Here is a 22934-nt window from a genome sequence, read left to right on the forward strand (position 1 = left end):
TGTAGTGTGAGACAGCGTACCTCTTTTCTCTAGTTCAGCCTTGTCGTAGCCAGGTCTCAGCCTGGCTCCCTTATCGGCTAGAAGGGCCACCAGGGCCTGAGTCACCACAAAGTTGGGTGATGTCACCAGCTTGTTCTCCTCAGCTACACCCCGCAGGAAGCTGGGTAGAAACTTCCTCTGGATGGGATCATCCACTGTGGTGAGGTTCATCCCTGTGGCTGCTGAGATCAGGTTCTACAGTGAGAGACAGGAGAAAGGTGTAAGACAAAGACACATTCCGAATACAAATAAAGTACAACTGAAGACGCATTCACCTGGGTACACAGCTGGACCAGCAGTTTGGCAGCACTGGGGCTATTGGAGGCAAGGCAGCCCACAGCAGTGCTAAGGTAGGCTAGGCAGGATATGGGTTTGGTGGGCTTGTTGGCTCCTCTGGGCCGCTCTGAGGTTCCAGAGCCTGAGGCAAGGCCGGTGGAGAGACCAGCACGACCAGCTGCAGCCAGACACATCAAACGTACCAGGGTCCTAATGTCTGTGAGGCCCAAAGACTCCAGTCCAGCAGCCAGACTGCAGCTGGAGCCACTAAAGGACAAGGAAATGCATGATAAGTGTAATATACACTCATGTAAACAAGGAACACACATAAATGTTGTCAACCCCCCCCCCACACACACACTCACCTGACTGACAGCAGGGAGAGTGCTCTCATGACCATGGTCCTAGCCAGCAGGACCTGAGCAGCTGCTGTAACTCTCCTCAGAGCCACCAGGCGATCAGCTGAACTCTGCAGCCCTGCTGCCTGCTCCCCCAGAGACATACGGCCAGAGGAGCCCTTATCCACTGAACTTTGGCAGCCTGCAGGTAAGGCACCCAGACAAATTACTCACATGGACAAATATGTTAACAGATATATAGCAGCTGGAGCACTCTGTTAGTCTTAACATGTTATCAAAATCAGTTTTATCTGAACAAGTTAGCAGGGGAACTGTATGTGTGCTTGGGTGTATACATGTTTTATTAGCAAAGTGTCTGAGTTTGGCAAAGGTGCCATACTGAAAATTCCTGTGGTGGGCTCCTTAGTTCAAGTAAAGCCTTCAGTATTGATGCATTTGAGTGTGTCACAACCTTACCTATCTGCAGAAGAGTCTCCTCCATGCTGTTAGTGGCAGTAACCATGGCAACAGATGCACCGAGAGGATCGGTGTCAGGAAAATGAACAGGCTCAGGAACAAGTCTGCGTTCGCTGAGTCCCAGTGGTGCAGAGAGCAGCTCAAACTCCTCCTCTCCCGTCAGCCGCTCAGTCTCATCCACATCTAGCATGTCCCAGTCCTCTGCAACACAGAACAAACACATGTGATTGTATGTGAGGGTGTGCAAGTGTTTTTATTCCTAAAGATTCTTTGGGAAAAATCAACCAATACCTTCATAGACACTGTCTTGCTTTCCCAGCAAGTCTGGAGCTTGGCCCTTATACCTGTATGGAGAAATAAATTTAATTAAATGAATGAATGAATGAATGAATGAATGAATAAATAAATAAATAAATAAATAAATAAATAAACAAGTAAGCAAGTTAGCAACTAAGTAAGTAAGTAACCAAGTAAGTAAATTAATTAATAAATATTAGCTTAAGTAATTTCATCACAGCACATCACATCAAAATAACTGCAATGTGGTAAACAAAGATACACTGACCTCTCCGGCAAGGCTCCTTTGGTCTTGGTTTTCATACTGAGGTACTTCTCCCTGCAGCTTCCACAGAGCAGGTAGTAGGGGTTCCCACTCCCGCATTCGCCCCCAAACCAACCATCCACATAGGAGCCGTTGCTGCGGTAACCCTGTCGGTTGGCACTGCGCCCACAGCCTGGATGGCTCTTTTTCATGTGCTGGTTGAAGCAGGACACATTTGCCTCACAAAGCTCACACACCACCACCTCCTCACGGTCCTCCGATTCACACACATGCTGTGCACATACAAACACATTAACATACAAAAACATGTTCCGGGTCAGACCCAAGAAAAATTACAGTGGAAATCTTTGAAGGCTTTGAAGCTGTAGCATTGTGTGCAGTGTTAGCATGTTAGCGCTAAATAAAATGAAGTAAGAATAGAAGGGTCTTCTCCATCAATAAATCTGTAAAACATTTTGCTAGTTCACAGCAGCCTGCTCAGCATGCTCAAATGTCCAGTGCTCTTGTCAAGCGTGTGTGTGTGTGTGTGTGTTCAGGGTTAACGCGGTTAATAGGGAGTAGTAAAGCAGCGCCAGCCCCAGGCTGCGGTCACACACACCCATGTTGGCCAATCCAGTACCTCCGGGATCCACATTCCCAGTATGTCCGAGTCGGAGGCCAGCTCCTGGGTGAACATGGCCTCCATGGCCTCCTGGTCCAACTCCAGCTCCAATTCCTCATCTAGGTTGAAGTCATACAGACCCCCCAGAGAGTCTTGTTGTAGGCCAGGGCCCTCCCTCCGTACCTGAGAGCGGTGGGCCTGCACTGAGCGGTATAGCCCAGCTACATGTGCGCGCACACACACACACACACACACACACACACACACACACACACACATTTAAACAAGAACACTGGTTAAAATGTGCACATGCAGGTTGGTTCAGGGTATAGGTGTGTACACGTTAAAGACAGATATGGGTCACTTACACACACAAATATGAACAATCAGGACACAAAGACCAGATGAGAAATAATCAATAAGGCTTGTGATCTGAATGAAGCATCAGTAACTAGGTTTAAGCATTTGCACTTAGGGCCAGATAATTACAAGGTAATTAGTGTGTACAGACGGAAGTTTAATTCCGTAAAATATGTAAGCATTAAGAATACCTGCACGAGCCAGTAAAGTACGTGCCGCAAGGTCAAAGCGATGCTTTCTATTGGCTGCTGAGCGCCCTCTGGGGGCATGGCCAGTGGAGGCAGAGGCAGAGTCTTGATCTAGTCCTTCAGGGCTGAGAACAGAGAAATTCTACTGTCAGTGTGAGTTATTTCAGATGGAATAGAGACATGATACAAAATGATGAAGGGTTGGTCACTTCATTAAATCTCAATTAATTGGAAATAACTAAATCAACAAAAATACCAGGGTAATCTGATCATTCTATCTTTCAAATTGAAGGCTAAACATTTTCCACATAGGGGAATTATTACTACATATTTGTTTTTCAAGTGCATCATGGAAAAAGAATAAATGTGCATCTGCAGGATGTGTGCAGCCACAATTAGAATGTATATTATAAAAAATGCCCTAGAGCATCCTAAACATTCCCAAATAAGAATGCAGTTTTGATCAAGAACTAGTTCTAGACTGACCAGGCCAACATGCTCCAATACAGTTCCTTTTATTACAAGTTTTAAATTGAACTATTAACTGAAAAAAATATCGTAAAAGTGTACTAAAAAAAGAATAATTATTTAGATATCTGCGTTTAGGCAAAACCAGAAATAAGTAGTGTAAAACCCTGTGTCGGAAAATGAATGTGCATCATTGTTGACACAAAACAACACTGCAAAACCTATAGGGGCTGTAGCAAAGAAAACAGCATCATCATAGCAGTGGTAATCAAACAAACAAAGTCTGATTATTTGACCAATCATCAAAACAATTACTAATATAGTTGACAGTGACAGGCTAAATTTGAATCTATAATGTATGCTGTTTCAACCTCTCACTGAAGCCTTCCTCCATCTCGGTGGCGTCAGCACTGGGGATGTCTCCAGGAGAGCGGAAGCAACTTCTGTCTGCACTCTTGCCTCCAGCTGCTCCTGAGCAGGAGTCAGGAGTTGCAGCATGGGGTTCCTCTGAATCTTCAGTGCCAGGGTGCTCAATCATCCACATGGCCAGCACAGTGATGTTCTGAGCATCTGCCTCACCCCGTGCACCTGGAAACACACAAATCATCAGACTCAGCTTTAAAGTCCTTGTATGGCCATATATGCATACACGTATAATAAAGACGTGAAGTCTGAGGGCCATGAAACTAAACAATCAGAATCACTTCTTGAAATTCTTCACCTAGTAGCAAGTCTGTGATTATATATATATATATATATATATATATATATATATATATATATATATATATATATATTGCACATTTTAATGCACTGTCACCGCTTATGTGCTGAACACACTGGTTGCTGCCATCAAGTTCTAGATGAGTTAATATTTTTCATGAAATGGTAAAATGTCTCACTTTCAACATCTGATATGTATTTTATGTTCTACTGTAAATAAAATATAGGTCTATGAGATTTGAAAATCACTGCATTCTGTTTTTATTTACACTTATTTACATTTTACACAGCGTCCCAAATTTTTTGGAATTGGGGTTGTAATATTTGAGAAAATTTGAGATCTCTGTTGACAGAAATTAAAAGGGAACTGTGAGATCTTTAACATACAGTTAAGAAAATCATAATTTCTGTGTTGAATGTTGAGTGATGTTTCAGTATAATATCTTCTTAAAATCGTACTGCTAATTAACAGTGCTCTTTGTGTGGGTGTAAGTGTGTGTGTGAATACCTGTAGCCTCAAGAGCTTTCATAATTTGTCTGAGTGAGAATCCCATCTCAAGTAGAGGCACAGCGATGGCAGGTGGAGGAGGAGATGTGGAGAGGCGACTGCTAGGGTCTGACAGGGCTGCACGCAAGACAACATACTCTTTTTGGTTACTGTATATCTGTAATGTCTTATACATAACAACCTACTATGCCTAACCCTATATACAATCTTACATAAAGTGGGGTATACTTGGAAAAATTTTGGAAAAAAAGAAAAGTTATGACAAGTAAAATGAAGAAGAAATATTCAAGATTCTGCACTAGATCTAGGTTGCTAAGCAAATTTTGGCAAATTTGTGACTTTGTCCATATTAAGGCCTTTGTGAAAGGAATAAAAGTGTTATCTCTTCCAGCGAAACAAGACTCTCAGAGGCATTTGATCTAGTCATCAAAGGCTTTTGCACAAACTTGTGGAGTCTGCATCTGCTAAAGTACATTTACACATTAAATACTAAGATATCAAACACTAATTATGAAATTCATGTAAAGATTCTGCTTTTCATTTACATTATGTCTGCACACCTACAGATGCATGAAATGGTTAAACTAGGAAAATGCATCAAAGGCAGTATAAAAGAAGCATTAATAATCTCTCACATTCATGCATTAACTTTGACTGCATTGTTTTTTTTTTCTTTTCAGAATTTGAAGATGCCAGCTGCTGTTTACGCTATGTCAAAACGAACGGATCAATGCAAATGGTTCAAAACTACTTAAAATAAACTTTTTACATGAACTTGTATTAAAAAGATGTAATTATAAAGTTACCATAAACTACATAAAGGAGGCCTGTATGACCTTATGTCCTGTATAAAAATACAGTTTGTGTGTGTGTGTGTGTACCTGTCCTGTTGGTGGTTCTGGCAGGCTGAGACTCAGGGGAGGTGAGGCTCTGTCTGCGGCCATGTTCGTCTGATGGAGATGTGGGTAAAGATGAGACTGGAGGGGTCTGAGCTCGGCGTGCTGGCAGTAGAGTGGTTGTGGGGTAGCTGGAGAACATTTGCCTGTTCATCCAAATACACAGACACTTCTAATTAATGTACAGCCTATGTGTCAGCTCCAAACCCCCATACAGGGGGACCAGGACAGAGGATCATGTATAAACAAATGTGTGTGTGTGGGAGTGTGTGCGTGCCACACCTGAGCAGACTGAGAGGCATAACTCCTGGTGACTCAGAGGCTGGTGCAGTCTCGGCATCTGTGACCGGTGTGGTTGCTGTGGTAACTGGGGTTGTTGCCGTGGTGGTGTCCTCTAAAGAGGAGCTCATGAAGGAGGTGCTGCTGGAAGCTGAAGGGGAAGTGGTAACTGGAGTCTGGAACTGGTGCTCCCCCTCCAGCTCTTCACACTCTGTATCCACTACCACAAACACACACAAAATATTAGAAGCCAGGTGTCTAAAGCAATAAATGCCTCTGAAAGCTAAACAACAAAAAGTTACTTCACTAAAAAGTTACAATTACATTGTCTGATGTCTTAGACACTGTTTTACAATAGCTTTGTGATAAGATTTTGGCCTGAAAAATATTAAAACCCATTCATGGCACAGAGATACATATAAGCTGTCATAAGGCAAAACGGTACCCAAAGAAAACTTTCTTTTTCCAAATTTGCTATTGTTTTACTCATTTTAATCATAAGAGTGTATTCATTCACAGAAAATGTACACATTTGTATGACAGACTCGTGCATGTGTAAGACAGACTCACATGGTTTGGCTCTGCCTCCCCCCTGCTCCTCCAGGAGACTATTGACCACCAGTTTGTAGATCATACCTTGCGCCCGTTCCAGGTCAGCTAGCCCCAGCGCCCGCTTGATGGGCGACCTCATCACTGCCCGTTTCACCATGTGCCTCATGAGAAACTGCAGTGCTGAGCGCATCTCTGCCTCCTCCTGTGAGACGCTGACGCCTGGACTGCCGCAGTCAGCATTGTGCCCGCTGTCAGGTATCACTTTAGGAATGAGCAGGAGCTCTGCATACTTGCTGCAGCTCAGGAGCACACTCAAAGTCTTCATGGCACCTAGGTATAGGTAGGAGAGCTGCACTGCATGCACCTCAGCTAGTGCTGCTGCCTCCTGCGCGCTTCCCCGTGGAGTTGTGAGCTCCTGCGGCTCTGTGCGGGTGCTGCATGCAGCGTGGGCACGCACCTCGTCCAGGCTGTGGGAGACACGTAGGTCACCTGTCCCCTCTCGGCCCTCTGACCGCCCCTCGCCCTCCCGCTCTGGATCATGGGACTCATGGCGGTGCCTTCGCTCGTGGCGACGGGAGGAAGAGGACGACGAAGAGGAGGGCTTGGCACCGTCATCCTGCAGTGAGGCCAGAGCTGTGAGGTCCAGCAACAGGGTGGCTGTCAGGCCTCGGAAGCGCGCCACATCAAAGGCCAACGGCTCGCATGGCTCCAAGTTGTATAGTGGCGTGTCACTAGGTGACCAGAAAGCGGGGAAGCTTCAGTGAGGAGAGGTGGAGAGATGGGACAGAGAGAGGAAAAGGAGAAAGGAGAGAAAGATCGAGAGAGAGAGAGTGAGGGAAAAGGGAAGAGGGCATGCAAAAGGCATGGAGCTAACCAAAATGGGGGGGGGCTGGAACAGGGCTGGAGAAAGCCAGAATAAAAGGGAGGTGAGAGAGAAAGGGGATGAGAGGAAGAAAGGAGGGGAAGAAACTACGCGACAATCAAAGTCTGGGAACTGTTAAACAGGGATAATGGAAAACAACAGCCTGACAAGAGAGAAAGATCATAGGTACATAAACAAGAACATCTTGCCCAAAAAAGGCATTTTTGATAATGCTTCCCAATCCTGCACATTTTTGTGTGTGTCCTGCCTGCAACACACTAGGGGTGACTATGACAACACTGACTATGGAAAACGTCGGCATGGATTTTTAATAACATGCTCAATCGTTCCAATAAACTGTAACACGCCCACAGTGCGGGCAACAGGGCTTCTATTGTTTTTGTGCACCATAAAAAAAAGAAAATGCTTGTTCACAAATACAGAACTTTGAATGATGGTGAAGACAAAGGGAAGAAACAGAAGGTAACAGGTGTGGTTCAATGCAGCATAATGTAAAAGGTACATACATACAGTAAAATGTTAAAGATGCATATTTCAAATGAAAGCATGTATGTGAAACTTCTGGATAGATAAATTGATTCATCAAAAAAAGAAAAAAAATAGTTGAGTTAAACAGTAATAGAAAAAAAAGCTGCATCTAATGTGCACTGATACCGTATCGGTATTGGTCCAATATCAGCATATGAATATAGTATTATTATTGGCAATATAGAATACAGATACCACAAACCAATTTCTGATGTGCATCCAAGTAGCTGGAGCGTAAGTGAAAAGAGCAAGATGCTGGCAATGTGGGATTATTTCACACTTGAGAAAAGCAGTAGTAAAAGCGCTCCTTGCAAAATCTGTAACATCAATTTAATTATGTCATGGCTAACTCCAGCTACTAGCTATGTCTCCCATTATCAGAGGATGCTTTCAAGCTTTCAACCCACTTGGAGGAGAATGCTAACTGCCAATTTTGTTATATCAGACATCTTAACAGTTACTAACAGACGTCCACTTTGGCTAGCATCGTTCTGAGCAATGGGGGGAGAGGGAGAGCCATCTTCCCAGAGAGAGCGAGACTTGCGCTCTCCTGGACTCCTAGCTATGTATGGCTATGGCATTACCGGGGATTAAACTTGCAATCTCTTAATGGAAAAAAGGGCTTAGACAGCTAGATGGCATTGTTTTTTGTCCATGGATTTTTTTGCAGCTCTGAAACCATTTAAATGTGAAGTTATACAATGACTACATGCTACTAATTGAAGCTTAATAGCTTAGTTTTATTTGTGACACAGAACACTGCTTGTAAGAAAAAAATTTTAATGGTAAAAATATCAGGATTTACAGGCCCCTATTAAGTAGTTATGTAAGGCAGAGTTGAAATTGGTACTGGTACTTTGTACCAGCATATACTTGAAGTTCAGGCATTGGTATTGAAAAAGTAAAAGTGGTTTTAGTGCGTCCCTAGCTGTAACCTTACAACATAAACTGATTCAACTCATTAGCTAATTAATATGCTTTTCCAGAGTTGAACCTAGCATGCTTGTGGAAAATACAAAACTAAGAAGAGCAGGACCAAGATTGGGAAACACTGATTTTACAGTATCTAACCCACAACACTGTGTGTTATGTTTGATTTACCTGATGGTAATCTCTGCTTCGTCCCACTGCACTTTGGCCGACGTGCTGCCCTCCTTCACCACCCCCAGCAGGGTGGCGTGTCTCCCAGTCTGTTTGTGCACGCAGCGACCTCCGACCCTTAGTCCACCATCCGTACCTCCGATCACAGCCAGCACGGGCCAAACCTGACTGCACAGAGTTCGCAGATGCGCCTCCGATAGCTCCACCGAGGCATGACGATTGCTCCTCCCTCTCTCCTCCTCCCTCTCCTCTTCTCTCTCATCTTGCTCTTCGCGGCTCTGGGCAGATCGGCTCTTGCGTAGCCTGTAACCCCCTGGCGGCGGCCCACCGTCCCGCAGACAGCCCCTGATCTGTTGAAGCCGCTGCAGCATACAGCGGTTAATGGTCTGTGTCCAGTGGTCAGAGCGGTGCAGGATCCGCACCAGCTGTGAGGTGGCTTCAGCCAGAACGGTGGCCACAGGGCTGCAAATAGGGTCACCGGGCAAAAGGTCACGGGGAGTGCCTCTCATCTGCATGTCACAAATTTTGACCTGAAAAGGAGATTAGTAAGAGATAAGGTTTGGAAACTGCACCATGCTGCACTGTGAACTAGTGAACTGTGAAATATTGAGTCCTTAAGAACAGCAATTCTCACGTGCTACGCATTGTGTGATAATATTTGGGAGTGACGCAAAGGCATTTATGATGCTTTTTTCTTATCTTGTTCTGAAATAAAAAATAATCAAAAAGCTTAGCAGGCAGGCTCCAGACTGAAACAGCGCCACACTCCACAGTACAGTTTGATTCTTACTAACTGGTGTTCTGCTGAAACAAGTCTGAATGACAAAAATGAACACCTGAGAGAGCAAAAGTCAAGTCACTGGTGTTGGAATAATAGAAAGCCAAAATCAAACTTGTTCTGTGGTGTTTGGATAAGCAAACGATGGCTGTGGTGTGCAGCAGGCCAAATGTGTAGTTAACTTGGTTCCAGCTAACTGATGCTAAAATGACACCCATTTTTTCCCCATTGAGCAATTCCTCTCTTTCTATTAGCTCCATCTGTCACTGCGCTCCCACAATACCAATCAGAGAGCCCTTCTAAAATATAAATAGACGGAATGTGTTTATTTGGCCGGTCAGATGCAGAATAGAAATTTGATGTGTCAAAATTTTGAAATACCATCTTCATTTAGGGACTGGATGGCCCGGAGGACTCCCGACTCAGCAGATAGGTTCCGACAGGCAAAAAAGGTGGCAGCGGCAACAGTGGCGGAAGCAAAATCCAGGGCGTGGGAGGAGTTTGGTGAGGCCATGGAAAAAGACTTTCAGTCGGCTTCAAGGAGGTTCTGGACAACTGTCCGGCGCCTCAGGAGCGGTCGGGGTGGCTTCCCCAAGCTGTATTCAGCAGGGGTGGAGAAACTCTGGCTTCAAACGAGGATATTGTCGCTCGGTGGAAGGAGCACTTTGAGGAACTCAATCCGAGTTCTTTGAGGTACTTAATCCGAGAGACATGCCTCCCTCACGGGAGTCAGGGCCAGAGGCTTCTGGCGTGTCAAGCTCCATTTCCCTGGTGGAGGTCACTGAGGTAGTTGGCAAGCTCCTCAGTGGCAAGGCACCGGGGGTGGATGAGATTTGTCCGGAAATGCTTAAGGCTCTGGATGTCGTGGCTGACACACCTCTGCAATATTATATGGACCTTGGGAACAGTACCCTTGGACTGGGTGGTTGTCCCTATTTTTAAGAAAGGGGACCGGAGGGTGTGTGCCAACTACCGGGGTTTCACACTCCTCAGCCTCCCTGGGAAAGTCTACGCCAAGGTATTGGAATGGAGACTTCGACCAACAGTTGAACCTCAGATTGAAGAGGAACTATGCGGAATCTGTCTCGGCCATGGAGCAATGGACCAGCTTTTCACCCTTTCACAGATTGTTGAGGGGGCATGGGAGTTTGCCAACCCAGTCTACATGTGTTTTGTGGACTTAGAGAAGGCTTACGACCGTGTTCCCCGAGATATCTTGTGGGAGGTTCCCGGAGTGAGAGTTGTGTTCGTATACTCGGCATTAAGTCAAGCTCTTTCAGTGTTAGCGTTGGACTCCACCAGGGTTGTGCCCTGTCTTTACTCCTGTTCATGATGTTCACGGACAGGGTGTCAATGCGTAGCCGAGGTCAGGAGGGCATTATGTGTGGAGGCCGGAGGGTGGTGTCTCTGCTATTTGCAGATGATGATGTTCTTTTGGCTGGATTGAATAGATGCCTCCAGCACTCACTGGAGCGGTTTGCAGCTGAGCGTGAAGCGGTTGGTATGTGGATCAGCACCTCCAAGTCTGAGTCCATGGTCCTAGCCCGGAAAAGGATGGCATGCCCACTTCAGGTTAGGGCAAAGGACTTGCCCCAAGTGGAGGAGTTTAAGTATCTCGGGGTCTTGTTCACGAGTGATGGGAAGAGGGATCGTGAGATTAGCAGCAGGCTGGGACAGGCAGCAGCAGTAATGCGGTCACTGTACCGGACTCCAGTGGTGAAGAGGGAGCTGAGCCATAAGACAAAGCTCTCTGTTTACCGGTCGGTCTACATCCCAACCCTCACTTATGGTCATGAGCTGTGGGTAATGACTGAAAGAATGAGATTGCGAATACAAGCGGCGGAAAAGAGTTTTCCTTGCAGGGCGGCGGGCTGCACTCTACTTGACAGGGTGAGAAGCTCAGTCATTCGGGAGGAGCTCAGAGTAGAGCCGCTACTCCTCTGCATTGAGAGGAGCCAACTGAGGTGGTTCGGGCATCTGATCCGGATGCCCCCTGGACGCCTCCCGGTGGGGGTGTACCAGGCACGGCCTACTGGGACAAGATCCCGGGGTCGTCCTAGGACCCGCTGGTGGGATTATATCTTTAAGTTGGCCTGAGAGCAGCTTGGGGTCCCCGGGAATGAGCTGGAGGAAGTTGCAGGGGACAGGGTCGTCTGGGGTTCTCTGCTCTCCCAACTGCTAACGCGACCCTGGACTAAGTGGTTAATGATGATGATGATGATGATCTTCATTTATGAACACTTTTGTTTACTGTTATACTGCCCAACCCTAGTTTGCATGATGCAAACATACTACATTTGGCTAAGCGCAAAACTGAAGATTTAACTTTAACTCCAAACAGGCACCTGTAAATCTCACCTTTTCTCCTGGATTGCTGCTGTAGAACATGACGCAGGGGTAGAGCTCTGTAGCATCCACATCTTCAAAGGCCAACTTGGGCTCCTGCAACACAAACCATCACTGTTCAACCAGAATCTTACTTTACAGGATAACATGTTATATTAAGTATTAAATATATTTTTAAAAAATTTACGTATTTACTCTTACTCCTTGAAAAAAAAAGTTGTGTCATAAAACATGCGACACACATTTCCAAATGTTTTCTCCTGACAGGCAAACATTCTTTTGTATTCATACACATGAGATTATAAAGGTGAATTTTTATAAACACTGTAGTAACTGCTTTCTATAAATGGCAAAAAAAAGACTGATGTAAGACCTACAAACTCTCCAAAAACACATCTGATGTGGATGAGTAACAAGCACCATGACTGAAACGTTGCTTTATGACAGTCTTAAAATAAGATCTAGGCCTGAAACACGTTTGTTAAGCAATGGTGGAGAGATACATGCAGGGCGGCACAAGGCGAAACAGTCCCCAAAAAATGTTTTTATTTCTTTACATTTTTCTGATATTCCACTATTTTACCCCTAGCAACATTAAATATAAAATCTCAGAAGACATGGGTAGTTCACTGGTACTTTTTAATAGTAAATATAATGGCTGTATTTGCGGAGTACACATCATGACCTGGTTCCTATTACCACCACTGCAAAGAAATCTGATTCATGTTTTTGTACAATGAGCCATTTCACATCAAACCACTCCAAATAATTTTGTTTACATCTTAACTACTGAATTACATGGAATTCCCCTTTAATGTTGAACCCTGCCTAGAGGCCACTTCTGTTGTTTCTAAAGATGTTTGTCTATATCTTAGAAATATAGTTGCAGACAGACAGACAAATTAAGGTAAGGTATTCAGTTCACAGAAAAATTAACTACAGTGTTGTGTGCTGGTTCCTGGAAACAATGCTTGTTAGATTTGCATGAACTCAAAGGCTACATAACAGTTTGAGAAATCTCACTTTGGTATGTTTTGAATACTTGAAATCGCTGTTGTAGGTACTCTGTGTTATTTTCATTTTATTTTGCCAAAAACGCTCCCATTTGTTTTCTAGCAATTAAAGATTCACTGCTTTCCAAGTCACAAAAGAAAGCAAGATCTTAAGAAGTCAACCAAATGCTACTTCCACTATGGGTCAAGTTGTGACCTGGAGATCTGTTTTGCTTTTCTATTTTTTTTCCCCTCCCCTGACGAGCCTTGCTGTCATGTATAAATACACAATATAAAAAAAATCTATAAAATAAGCTATGAAATTTTAGTGTCACATGTATGTGAAGACAATTGATCATATAAACAATTCTGCTCAGTTAAGTGTGCGTGTGTCTATGAGTCTGTGTCTGTCTGGTGTTTCAAAAGCCAAAAAGATTTACAAGAACTTACAAGTATGTGCATAAAAAAGTGTGAGTAGAAATGTATTTCCAAGTTCACATAAGTACAATTTTATGTTCACCTTACCTCTCCATTTTTGCCAAAAGACACAGTGCGGGCCTCCATGTCCAACACGCAGGTGATATAGTCCCCCTGTGTGTAGCTGGACAGTGCAAGTGTCTGTTCTCCATTGTGGTAGAGGTTGCCACTGTAGGCGCGGTATAGCCACATGTCGGCTGTAGTGCGGTGGTTGAAATCGTGCACGGGCCAGCGGGACACACCCACACATGTGCCTTCATTACCACGATTTTCCTTCACTACGTAGAACTGACAGAGGACGAAAAAAAAAAACAAAAAAACTTACCATTCCAGTTAAAAAAGGAAGCCATAAAATTAGTTAGCATAAGAAAAAAAAAACAACAAAATATCACAATACTGTGAAAATATGTGCAAAATGTTTTTCTTAAAAAAAGTAATTCTGTGATTTCAGTCTAGAATGTTATAGAAGTGAATCTTTTTTTTTTTTCCATTTTTTCCTCTAACTGTTGGTATCAACCTGATACTAGTAGTGGGTATTATGTTGGGGGCCAACTATAGCAATAATCCCCAAGGAATGAGAGTTGCCATAATGCTTTAAAGTGTGAGGATTTGTGTAGTAAGTGTGTGTAGTACCTTCCACTGGTAGCAGCCTGAGGAGATACCTGTGGCTGCCAGGCCGTACCCTTTGCCCCCACTGCCGTGCGTCAGACCCTGCCCGCTCTCCACCACACAGCACTGAGCCTTCTCTGGGTCAAAGGTCACTTCCTGGATGGGTAGGTTCTCCTCTTCCTCTTCCGCCTCACCCTGAAGAATACACATATCCAGAGTTAATTATGACTTCTGTTACTAAAGCAATTGGCTTTAATAAGACTACAGAATGGTATTATTGTCATATGCAAAAGTTGGGTGCAAGTAGAAACAAATACACATCCTTTACAGAGAACATACTTCTGCAAGTTCTAATGCATATTTGATGCTTATATCATGAATTTAATATGAAATAAATGTGGCCTGTGCAAAAGTTATGGTGCATGTTATATTTTAGACTCAGCAATAAATAGAAATTGTGCCCTAAAATTTGTATAGGGTGTACCAACTTTGTCACTTAAACAAAATAAACAAAGCATGTAAGTTGACCTGGGGTATTTCAACTTTTGCATACAACTGTAACTACTCATAACACATCAGATTATGTTGCTTACATGGAGTTTGAGCTCCTGCTCTCTCTCTTTGAGGTGGATGGTGTGTTTGGCCTGAGCTACCGGGGCCTCCCACATGCAGTCAGACAGCAGAGAAAACAACCTTTCTACCACCTAACAAAAAAGAAGAGTAAGCACTTAATGATAAGATGATAAAACTGCATATCACAATTTTTATGTTTGTATGTGCAGACCAAAACCTGGGTCATTTGATGATCCTCAACACTACTCTCACAGGCAGGAAGCACAGCCTCCAGGACATGCAAGGCCAGTAACCGTGTCCTCAAATTACCTACCAATGGAACACCTGAAATACAGGAGTATTTTACAAATCTCCCTCCTTATAACACAGGCACATTTTTATTTTGCTTCATTTTTGATAAAGACAAAGATCTTTAAAAAAAACAAAAAACAAACAAAAAAAAAAATAAAAAACGACGTATTTATCACTGAAGAACACGGAAGCTGTGACTAACAAGAACAAACCTTAGCTTAATTTGTAAATTATAAGGCTCCAAAACACTGAGTAGTAACAGATCCAGCAGTTCGTGTTAGCATTAGACAGGTGCACAGGTTTCCCAATAATTATGAATCTTACGATTCTTACAATTACAAAGCACACTGATTAGGCAGACTCTTAAGAGGAATCCAACAGCTTTCTTGCAACAAAAAGCATGAGTACTTTATAATTTTGTCATAAGCCAGCTGTTTTGCTCAGCGTTACTGAGATCTTTTGATGTATGAGCGAACTGAACAATCATATAAGATAAACATAGTATTGCTGTTGTTTTTATGTCACAAAAGAAAATGTAGCAAAACATACAAACAAAAACAGATAAGTATCTCCCCACACAATGTTTATTTTGAGTTAACTGGACTTCATGTACGTTTCTGCACGCTGTGGTATGTAATGACATAAATGGCTTAAAGGATTAACTGAAAATCTCATAGCTCCATTTTTCGACAAATTTGCAACAATGGCTGTATTTACATGCACACCAATAATACGATCACTTTCTGATTTTGGCAGTTATCCAATTATTCAAATAGTCATGTAACCAGCACAATCAGAATTCTGAATAAATCTGACTGAGACTTAGAGATAGGGGCCACATTCATAATACTGTCTTGAGAAGGAAAATATTCTTAAAGGTATTATACAAAGTGTAACATGGTACTGATAGTCTATATGACTCTTTCTTAAGAGAATAACTTTTTTTTTTTTACTTTTTTGAAGAAAGTCAGAATTATTATTGTCAAAATCTGACTTTCTGCAGTTACTAGATTATTCTGCACATGTAAATAGACAATCTGTTATCGGGATACAGTGAGTTGTGAAATACTATGTTTTTACATGTTTTTTTTATAAAACCTAAAACCTGCAAATTTATTTCAAGTTAACAAGATGTAACCAAAAAAGTACAATAGCTGGAGGTGTTGGATCATGTTCTGGCACAAATTACGCCCTGGTACATATGTACAGACATATGCAGCAAAGCTTGTGCGCTGTTACCTGAGCAGCATTTCTGAGCTGCAATGTTGAGCAAGACTTCAGTCCATTTTGGAGAAGCCATCTTGGACTGGATAGCTTTGGAAGACACAACCCTCCTTAGGAACACCAGAAAGTCGCCCAGATGTAACTCTGCTGTGTGCTGCTTACGCAGTAATGCTATGACAAAACAATACAAGACATCCAAACTGTCATGCATGTACAACTAATAACAGAATGTTGAAAAAAAAAAAAATCTAGATTCATGGTGAATTCAAGTTGTTAGAGCACTCACTATTTTGTGTGTGCAGTGTAAAATAACATGTAAAACTGTGTAAATTGTGTAAACAACATGTGTAAAATTACCTCTGAAGTCTTTTTTCTGGGCATCTGCAGAATCATCTATTTTCTCCTCATGGTCTGGGCTTACACTCAGCACACTGCCCGCAGCTTGGGAGAGCAGAGTCTTCAGCTGACTACACAGCAGATCCAACAGGGCCTGAACCACCTTGGGACTCAACCTGTCTGCATATGTTCTGATTGGGAACAGCAGAGTAAGAATTAATGTTTGTGTGTGCATACGGTCACTGTTATGTTCATCATGAAATTTACTGATGACTTAACAGCTTTGTTTTTGTCTAACAGATGAGAAAAAAAAATACAGCATTATGTGATTTTTTCCAGTTTTTTTTTCCATTGTAATTTTGTACTGAAATCTTGCACAAACACCAGGATATATCACAACAGACAGCTAATTTTGGATCTAAATAGTATTATACAAGAGGGCCCAAGTATCAGTGTTTTATTATTTAATTAATAATATTTTAACATGTATGATGCCCATTGCTAGACTAATAGACTAACAAAATGAACTGCTAGTTAGACCAAAGCTTCCATCAACAGAGCTATCATTATTAATGGCCAGAGAGTACAGTGGATAATATGCTCGTCCGGCACATGCTCAAGAACAAATCAGTATAATATACTAATAAGGGCCACTGAGCAAGTCTTCTAACATTACATTCACCTACAATTATAAATTGCTATGGATAAGTACTTCACAACTTTCTTTAGCTTAAGTGTAAATTTCATTACATAAAAAAATAGTTTTCCTTAGGAGAAATAATTAGTACATATTATGGCTCAAATCATGATAATATCACTGAAGTCACTGACCATCACTCTGGTATGTGAATGAAGTTACCATTGATAGTAACACTACTACTGGGTTTTGTCCCTTCGACCGTTACCATATCTTTAGAAGGGCCTCTAAAGGAGCAGGTCAGCAGGATAAAACTTTTAGCTTACATGTGGACGCACATTTTCATAGCATGTGATACAGAGTGACTTACAATGTAGCATTAGAAGTATTAGCTGCTTGTCAATATACTGCTTAATAACAAATATATCAAAAATAGACTATGAGGTGAGGAACACTGGCTCTGAGGAAGAGAAGGTGGGGACAGAAAAAGAATCAGCTAAGAATGAGAGCAAAACTTAGATAAAAAAATGTGGAGGTCAGATTGACAGAACCAAAAATAGAAGTTGAGGTGATGAAAGTGGATAAGAAGGAAGAAGAACCAGTGGAGGTAGAGAAAATAGTCAAGGTGATTATGGAGATTGAGAAATTGATAATGGAAGAGGAGACAGTTGAGGAAAGACAGGATGTTATTGAGAAAGCTGAAGTGGAAGAAGAAATCCTTGACTGTGCAGAACATGAAAAGCTTCTGAATAAGTATAGAACAGGAACTCTCATATCCCCTGACTGAAATGATGAGAATACAACCAGAAATTGAATTATTAAATATACTTTTCAGTTTCACTTCCTTTCATGACAATGGTGATATGTGTTCGCTAAAATGTATTTTCCCTCCAGGCCACGTAGTTGTTAACAATAACTTTCCAACTCTATACAAACTAGAATAAGGTAGGGCTTGAAATAATACAAAATGAGGGCTCTTTAAAAATAAAGTTAATACTTGTTATATTTTGGAATAAAAAATTGCCTGTTTACTACAACAGACACTCGGTTGACAGATGTGGAGGTCATGAAAGTGATCACAGAAGATCAGCTAGCTGAGATCAAAGTTGACGAGAGAACTGGGTTTCTGAAAGCCCTTTAGGGTTAAGAAGGAACACACAGAGGATGCTGCAGCTCTGCATAAGTACAGAACAGAGACTTGGACAGACCAGACACATTTTACACTGTTTTACGTTCACTGTAATTGAAACTGGACTTTGAGACTGAGAAAATACTTCGCTGTAATATCAATCATCTTCCAAAAATGTATTTTCCCTCCAGGTCTCTTAGTGGCTTTCGAAAACCGCTTACAGAAGAACCTCCTAGAGAAATAAGAAATAGGTACGGCTCCCAATAACACAGGAAGGTCTTTTTTCACATACATTTGATGTATATTTGTAACATTGTATTCTCCACATTTGATAGAGAAAAAATGGCTGAAGTGCCACTCAAGGATCTTTGGTGACAAAAGTGCAGACTGTGAAAGTGCCTGTGGAGGATGAAGAGGCTGAGACCTAAAGAACAGAGTCTCAAGAGGACCCTAAGGTTGAGCAGGTGCACGCAGAAAGTGCTACAGCTGTAAAAGTTTTGCGTAAGTACATTTACATTAATAACCTTTGGCTGATGTGCTTTTCCACTGTGACTTAAAAATGCACTGTTGTCTGCTTTGAAAATGTATCCTTATGCTAGTGCAGATTCCAGCATCAAGTTAAGACACGGCCAAAAACAAGGGCCAGGGCTGATACATAAACACACAAAGAGCACAGGAGTATTTTGTGTTTAAGTGCACAATTAGTGTTCATTTAAGTGCCTAGCACAAAACAGGCTTTGATGTGACGACTCCATTTAAAAATGTTATGAAAACATATCAGAAAAGTTAGATTTTCAGCCCTTGTACAGTTGACTGTAGACTGGAGTTTCTGATAATCTGAGAGTGAAACTGAATTCACTAAAGGCTACAACATTAACTGTCTTCCAAAACGTTTTCTGGTTTCCCTCCAGGCCTCTTAGTGGTTAGCCATAACCCAAACGTGGACGTGGATTTTCTCCAAAAAGAGGCAGTGACAACACCGTAGAGCAGTGTAGCAAAAATTTGCTTCTTTTACTGCTTTCTTTTTTTATTTTTTTTAAGAACTTAAAAACTAGAACATTTAACAATAGATTCTTGTCTGCATAACATGATACAAATACCAAACAAAAAAACACTGGATTATCTATCTTGCATATTGAGCATAAAGAACAAAGAAACATTATATTTACCGTTTTCTGCATTCTTACACAATAGCATAAATTTGTAGTTTCATAAAGAATGCTGTATTCTCTAGTCTCTGCTGTTTTACTGCCAAACAAGGTTACTTTTTTCACCTTCCATTCTTGGCTTAAAGCTTGTGACTTCAGGATTTATCAGTGCTGCACATTTTTTTGGATGGATGTCTTACCCAGTACTGATGGCGAGTATTTGCAGCAGTCGAGTGCTGGCCACTTTGAGGGCTGTGCTGAGCTGGGAGCCAGTGGGCTTGTGTAGGAGTTGCAGGGTCTGTCCCAGAAGGGTCTCCTTGCCACACAGTTGAGAAAGCACATCTAACAGCCCGCTGGAAATCGCTAATGACACATCCACCGGCTGGTAACGCACACTTAGAGCAAAGACTGTCACCAACAGCAGCCGCTGCTGGGCCTCTATATGAACAAAAATCATGTTACATCATTTAAGAGAAAGACTGTGTGTCTGTGATTGTATCAAATAATGCTTTTGTGTGTTACCTATATGATGCTTGTTGGCTTGCAGGGCTCTTTCTAATGTGACTGAAAGCTGCTGGTAGATTTTGTGCACTGCTGTCTGAATGTCCATTTGTAAATTTCTTTTAGCAGCTCGAACACCATCCTGCAGAAGGCAAAAATATACATGAATGAACAATATTTCTCAGAGCGATAGCTTTTCTGAAAAAACAACACAAGTAGGGCTTCATAATATAGTTATTTAATAAGACACTGGCCTTTACAACACTAATATTGCAAATACTTACAATATAGAAACACATCTTTAACTAGTCACTAAATATTTTTTGTGTTGCAAGCATTCTGATGAATTCCACTTGTTCTTCGGATGTTCTGTTGAATCAAGACACTCTTATATGCAACAAATGTAAAAACTTTCAGTTAAAAAAAAAAAGCAGGTCAATCCTTAACCACATCAGTAATGTTTTTTTCAGTATATTGGAAGCTATACTGCAGTTACATCATGCAGCAATATAGTCGTGACACCACATCATGCAGCTCTAACCAACTAGAATACTGAGTCACTCCTTAATTCCTCCTCTAAATACACCCTTTCTATATAATTGCTAAAGTATTAAATAGCTCCTTTTGGGAATAGCTAATCTGAGTAATTTTTTAAAATTGTTTTAAATAGTATTTCTGGGTAAATTGCTTTTCAAATATCCAAAAATTTATTACAAAAACTTAAAATATCATAATGCAACCTTCCCCCCACCCCCCAATATCGTTCAACCTTTACCTGGTAGTGGTGCAGCTGGACACTCTCACCCTTCAGTCCCCCATTACTGACGGCGCCTAGGCCAAAGCATCCCGCCAAGAACTGCAGTCGGACCGATGTCAGTAGGGAAGCAGAGTGAAAGGCAGGGCCAGCATGTCCAGTCACGGCCCCCGTTCCAGCCTGGCTACTCTTCTCCTCCATTCCAGAGATTAACACCACGATCTGATGAAGGGCCTCCAGACGCAGCTAGATAAACACCAATACCTACATTTATATGTGATTACATACTTCATATTAGAGTGCCGGAAAGGATTAATATATTGTATCTACCTCTGCCCTGCTCTGCTGTTGCTCCATGGCTATAATGGTAGCTTGTGGGCTGGTGGACATGCTCTCCTCTGGCTCCTTGAACGTAGGCACACTCCCCACATCGCCACTGACAAAGCTGACAATATTGTCGATGAGGGCATGGATGCCCAGTGTGCGGCTCAGGTCCAGGTCAGACTCTTCATAGGACTGAGGGGAGCTGTACAGGCGCTCCCGGCCTGAACGCCCACCAAACCAGTCAGCAGACGAGTCTGGAGTACTGTGGAGAAGACCTAAAGCGAACAAAACACGAATTATGATAGTGAGACCAGCCAATGCAGAAAATAAAACACTAAACAAAAGCCATGGGAAGTCTTTTTTTTTTTTAATGAGCTCATTAAGTCAAAAGAGCTGCAGGCACAGATGATCACAAATTCTGATATTAAAATAAAAGTCAGCAATTGTGAGTGTCAAATGGTCAAATGTGATGAACTTTTTCTTATGCCAGGTGTGTCAAACTCCAGTTCTGGAGGTCCACAGTTCAGTTTCTCTGCTTTAACACACCTGATTTTCATTGCATCAACCCAATTAGCCATTTGTTCGTTGCATCAGGTGTGTTACAGGAAAACGCTAAAATGCTGTCGCCTGGAGTTTGACATTTTTGATTGATGCCAATGTTATCTGGATGTACTGAAAGTCTAAGATTAAAGGAAGAGGGAAACGTGCCATCAGGTACTTGCTTGTTCCTTTTATTTCTTGGACTCATTTGATAAAATAGGAGAACATACACTGATACATAGAGTCAGAAAGAAAAAGAAACAAGTTACACTTACATATACATATACACACATATCCCCCACCACTTCTGGAAACACTTCAGCATAAAAGTGTCTGGTACTAATAATACAGTCAGCCATGAAACTGCCGTAACAAGTTGGGCTAAACTGAAAGGGAGTGCAGTGTCAAGTGAAGTACTAACCTCTCTTTTTATGGGTGAACGCCAAATCCAGATCAACATTCCTCCTGCCACTCTGAAATAGGTCACACACAAGTTACACAACCCTGACTCATACAAGCATGCATACGACAAGGAAGCAGAAATAGCAAGTGCCAGTGTGCAAACTCACCAATGAATATCCCTCTTCATCAGACTCTGGTTGTGAAAGGTCAGACTCACTCCGGGATTTAGTAAGTCTGTAACTTGGACTGCTTTGAATGGAACGGCTTTCAGCAGACAAGCTCTCACTCCTACACACAATGCAAAATGCACCGCTAATTAGGTTTTGAAAGTTCATCATATCAATATCATTCTATAGAACAATAAAGACCCAAATACTGATTCACACCACAACTATGTTTTACAGTTACTGAAATGATGTAACAGTAATGACTGGTTTTAAATTAAACAAACTTCTAAACAAGATTTAGGTCAGCCTACAAAACATGTGGCTACAAGTGTGAGACTCAGATGTGGCACCTGGAATGTAGGTCAAGTATATCTGGATTGATTGAGAGGAGAGCAGCAGTACCTATAGGGAGCTTGTTATAGGCCACAGACTGAACCATATAGACATGTGTTAAGAAAATGATAACAGTCCAGAACTGAAACAGCAGATGGAGTCGAGCATTCCACATCCAGTCACTGTCACTCACCTTGTCATGAATCCACTTCCCTCCTGTGTGGCACTACCTGAGGGAAGCTGCTGATTGGTCTGCTGCATGAGTGGCGGACTGACGGCCAAAAGGAGCATAGCGCAGCGGTGGATGATTCCATTGCAGGCGGTGGTGTATAGGTCTTGCCCCTCCTGTATGACAGTGCTGTTCTTGCGCTCTTGTCCAGGCTGAACAGGCTCTTCTTGGACACTGACGCTGCCTGCACGGTCTCGCTCTCGGCCCCTAACCACCTCCCGTGCTGAGAGGAAACATTGAAAGATTTCTGCGTCCGCCAAGACACAGCACAGAGAGCAGGTGGGTTAGAGAAGCAGCAAACAAGCCTGACACACTGTTATAATACCACAGCTGGGTTCGGTCATGATGCCACATCGCAACAGTCT

General features: G+C 42.4%; 1 protein-coding gene across 7 annotated transcripts in view; it reads right to left on the reverse strand.

Moving 5' to 3' along the window:
- herc1 (HECT and RLD domain containing E3 ubiquitin protein ligase family member 1) overlaps nucleotides 1–22934 on the reverse strand; it is a 56587-nt gene that overhangs the window by 11842 nt on the left and 21811 nt on the right. For 4 of the 7 annotated variants that reach the window (XM_036586694.1, XM_036586696.1, XM_036586695.1 and 1 more), the window contains 28 exons: nucleotides 22534–22816; nucleotides 22008–22128; nucleotides 21860–21911; nucleotides 20905–21173; nucleotides 20596–20820; nucleotides 19842–19962; nucleotides 19520–19757; nucleotides 16427–16596; nucleotides 16085–16240; nucleotides 14772–14878; nucleotides 14575–14685; nucleotides 14006–14176; nucleotides 13421–13660; nucleotides 11916–11999; nucleotides 8780–9309; nucleotides 6286–7022; nucleotides 5719–5935; nucleotides 5422–5582; nucleotides 4541–4657; nucleotides 3681–3897; nucleotides 2845–2966; nucleotides 2291–2514; nucleotides 1696–1964; nucleotides 1422–1474; nucleotides 1131–1331; nucleotides 681–855; nucleotides 315–582; nucleotides 21–234 (listed from right to left, as the gene is read on the reverse strand). In XM_036586694.1, coding sequence (XP_036442587.1) covers nucleotides 21–234; nucleotides 315–582; nucleotides 681–855; nucleotides 1131–1331; nucleotides 1422–1474; nucleotides 1696–1964; nucleotides 2291–2514; nucleotides 2845–2966; nucleotides 3681–3897; nucleotides 4541–4657; nucleotides 5422–5582; nucleotides 5719–5935; nucleotides 6286–7022; nucleotides 8780–9309; nucleotides 11916–11999; nucleotides 13421–13660; nucleotides 14006–14176; nucleotides 14575–14685; nucleotides 14772–14878; nucleotides 16085–16240; nucleotides 16427–16596; nucleotides 19520–19757; nucleotides 19842–19962; nucleotides 20596–20820; nucleotides 20905–21173; nucleotides 21860–21911; nucleotides 22008–22128; nucleotides 22534–22816 — 5853 coding nt within the window. The remainder of the gene's footprint in view (nucleotides 1–20; nucleotides 235–314; nucleotides 583–680; nucleotides 856–1130; nucleotides 1332–1421; nucleotides 1475–1695; nucleotides 1965–2290; nucleotides 2515–2844; nucleotides 2967–3680; nucleotides 3898–4540; nucleotides 4658–5421; nucleotides 5583–5718; nucleotides 5936–6285; nucleotides 7023–8779; nucleotides 9310–11915; nucleotides 12000–13420; nucleotides 13661–14005; nucleotides 14177–14574; nucleotides 14686–14771; nucleotides 14879–16084; nucleotides 16241–16426; nucleotides 16597–19519; nucleotides 19758–19841; nucleotides 19963–20595; nucleotides 20821–20904; nucleotides 21174–21859; nucleotides 21912–22007; nucleotides 22129–22533; nucleotides 22817–22934) is intronic. The other 3 variants (XM_036586699.1, XM_036586698.1, XM_036586697.1) reach the window with 3 other exon arrangements.

Source organism: Colossoma macropomum, unplaced genomic scaffold (assembly GCF_904425465.1).
Source record: "Colossoma macropomum unplaced genomic scaffold, Colossoma_macropomum, whole genome shotgun sequence".
NCBI classification, from domain to species: Eukaryota; Metazoa; Chordata; class Actinopteri; order Characiformes; family Serrasalmidae; genus Colossoma; species Colossoma macropomum.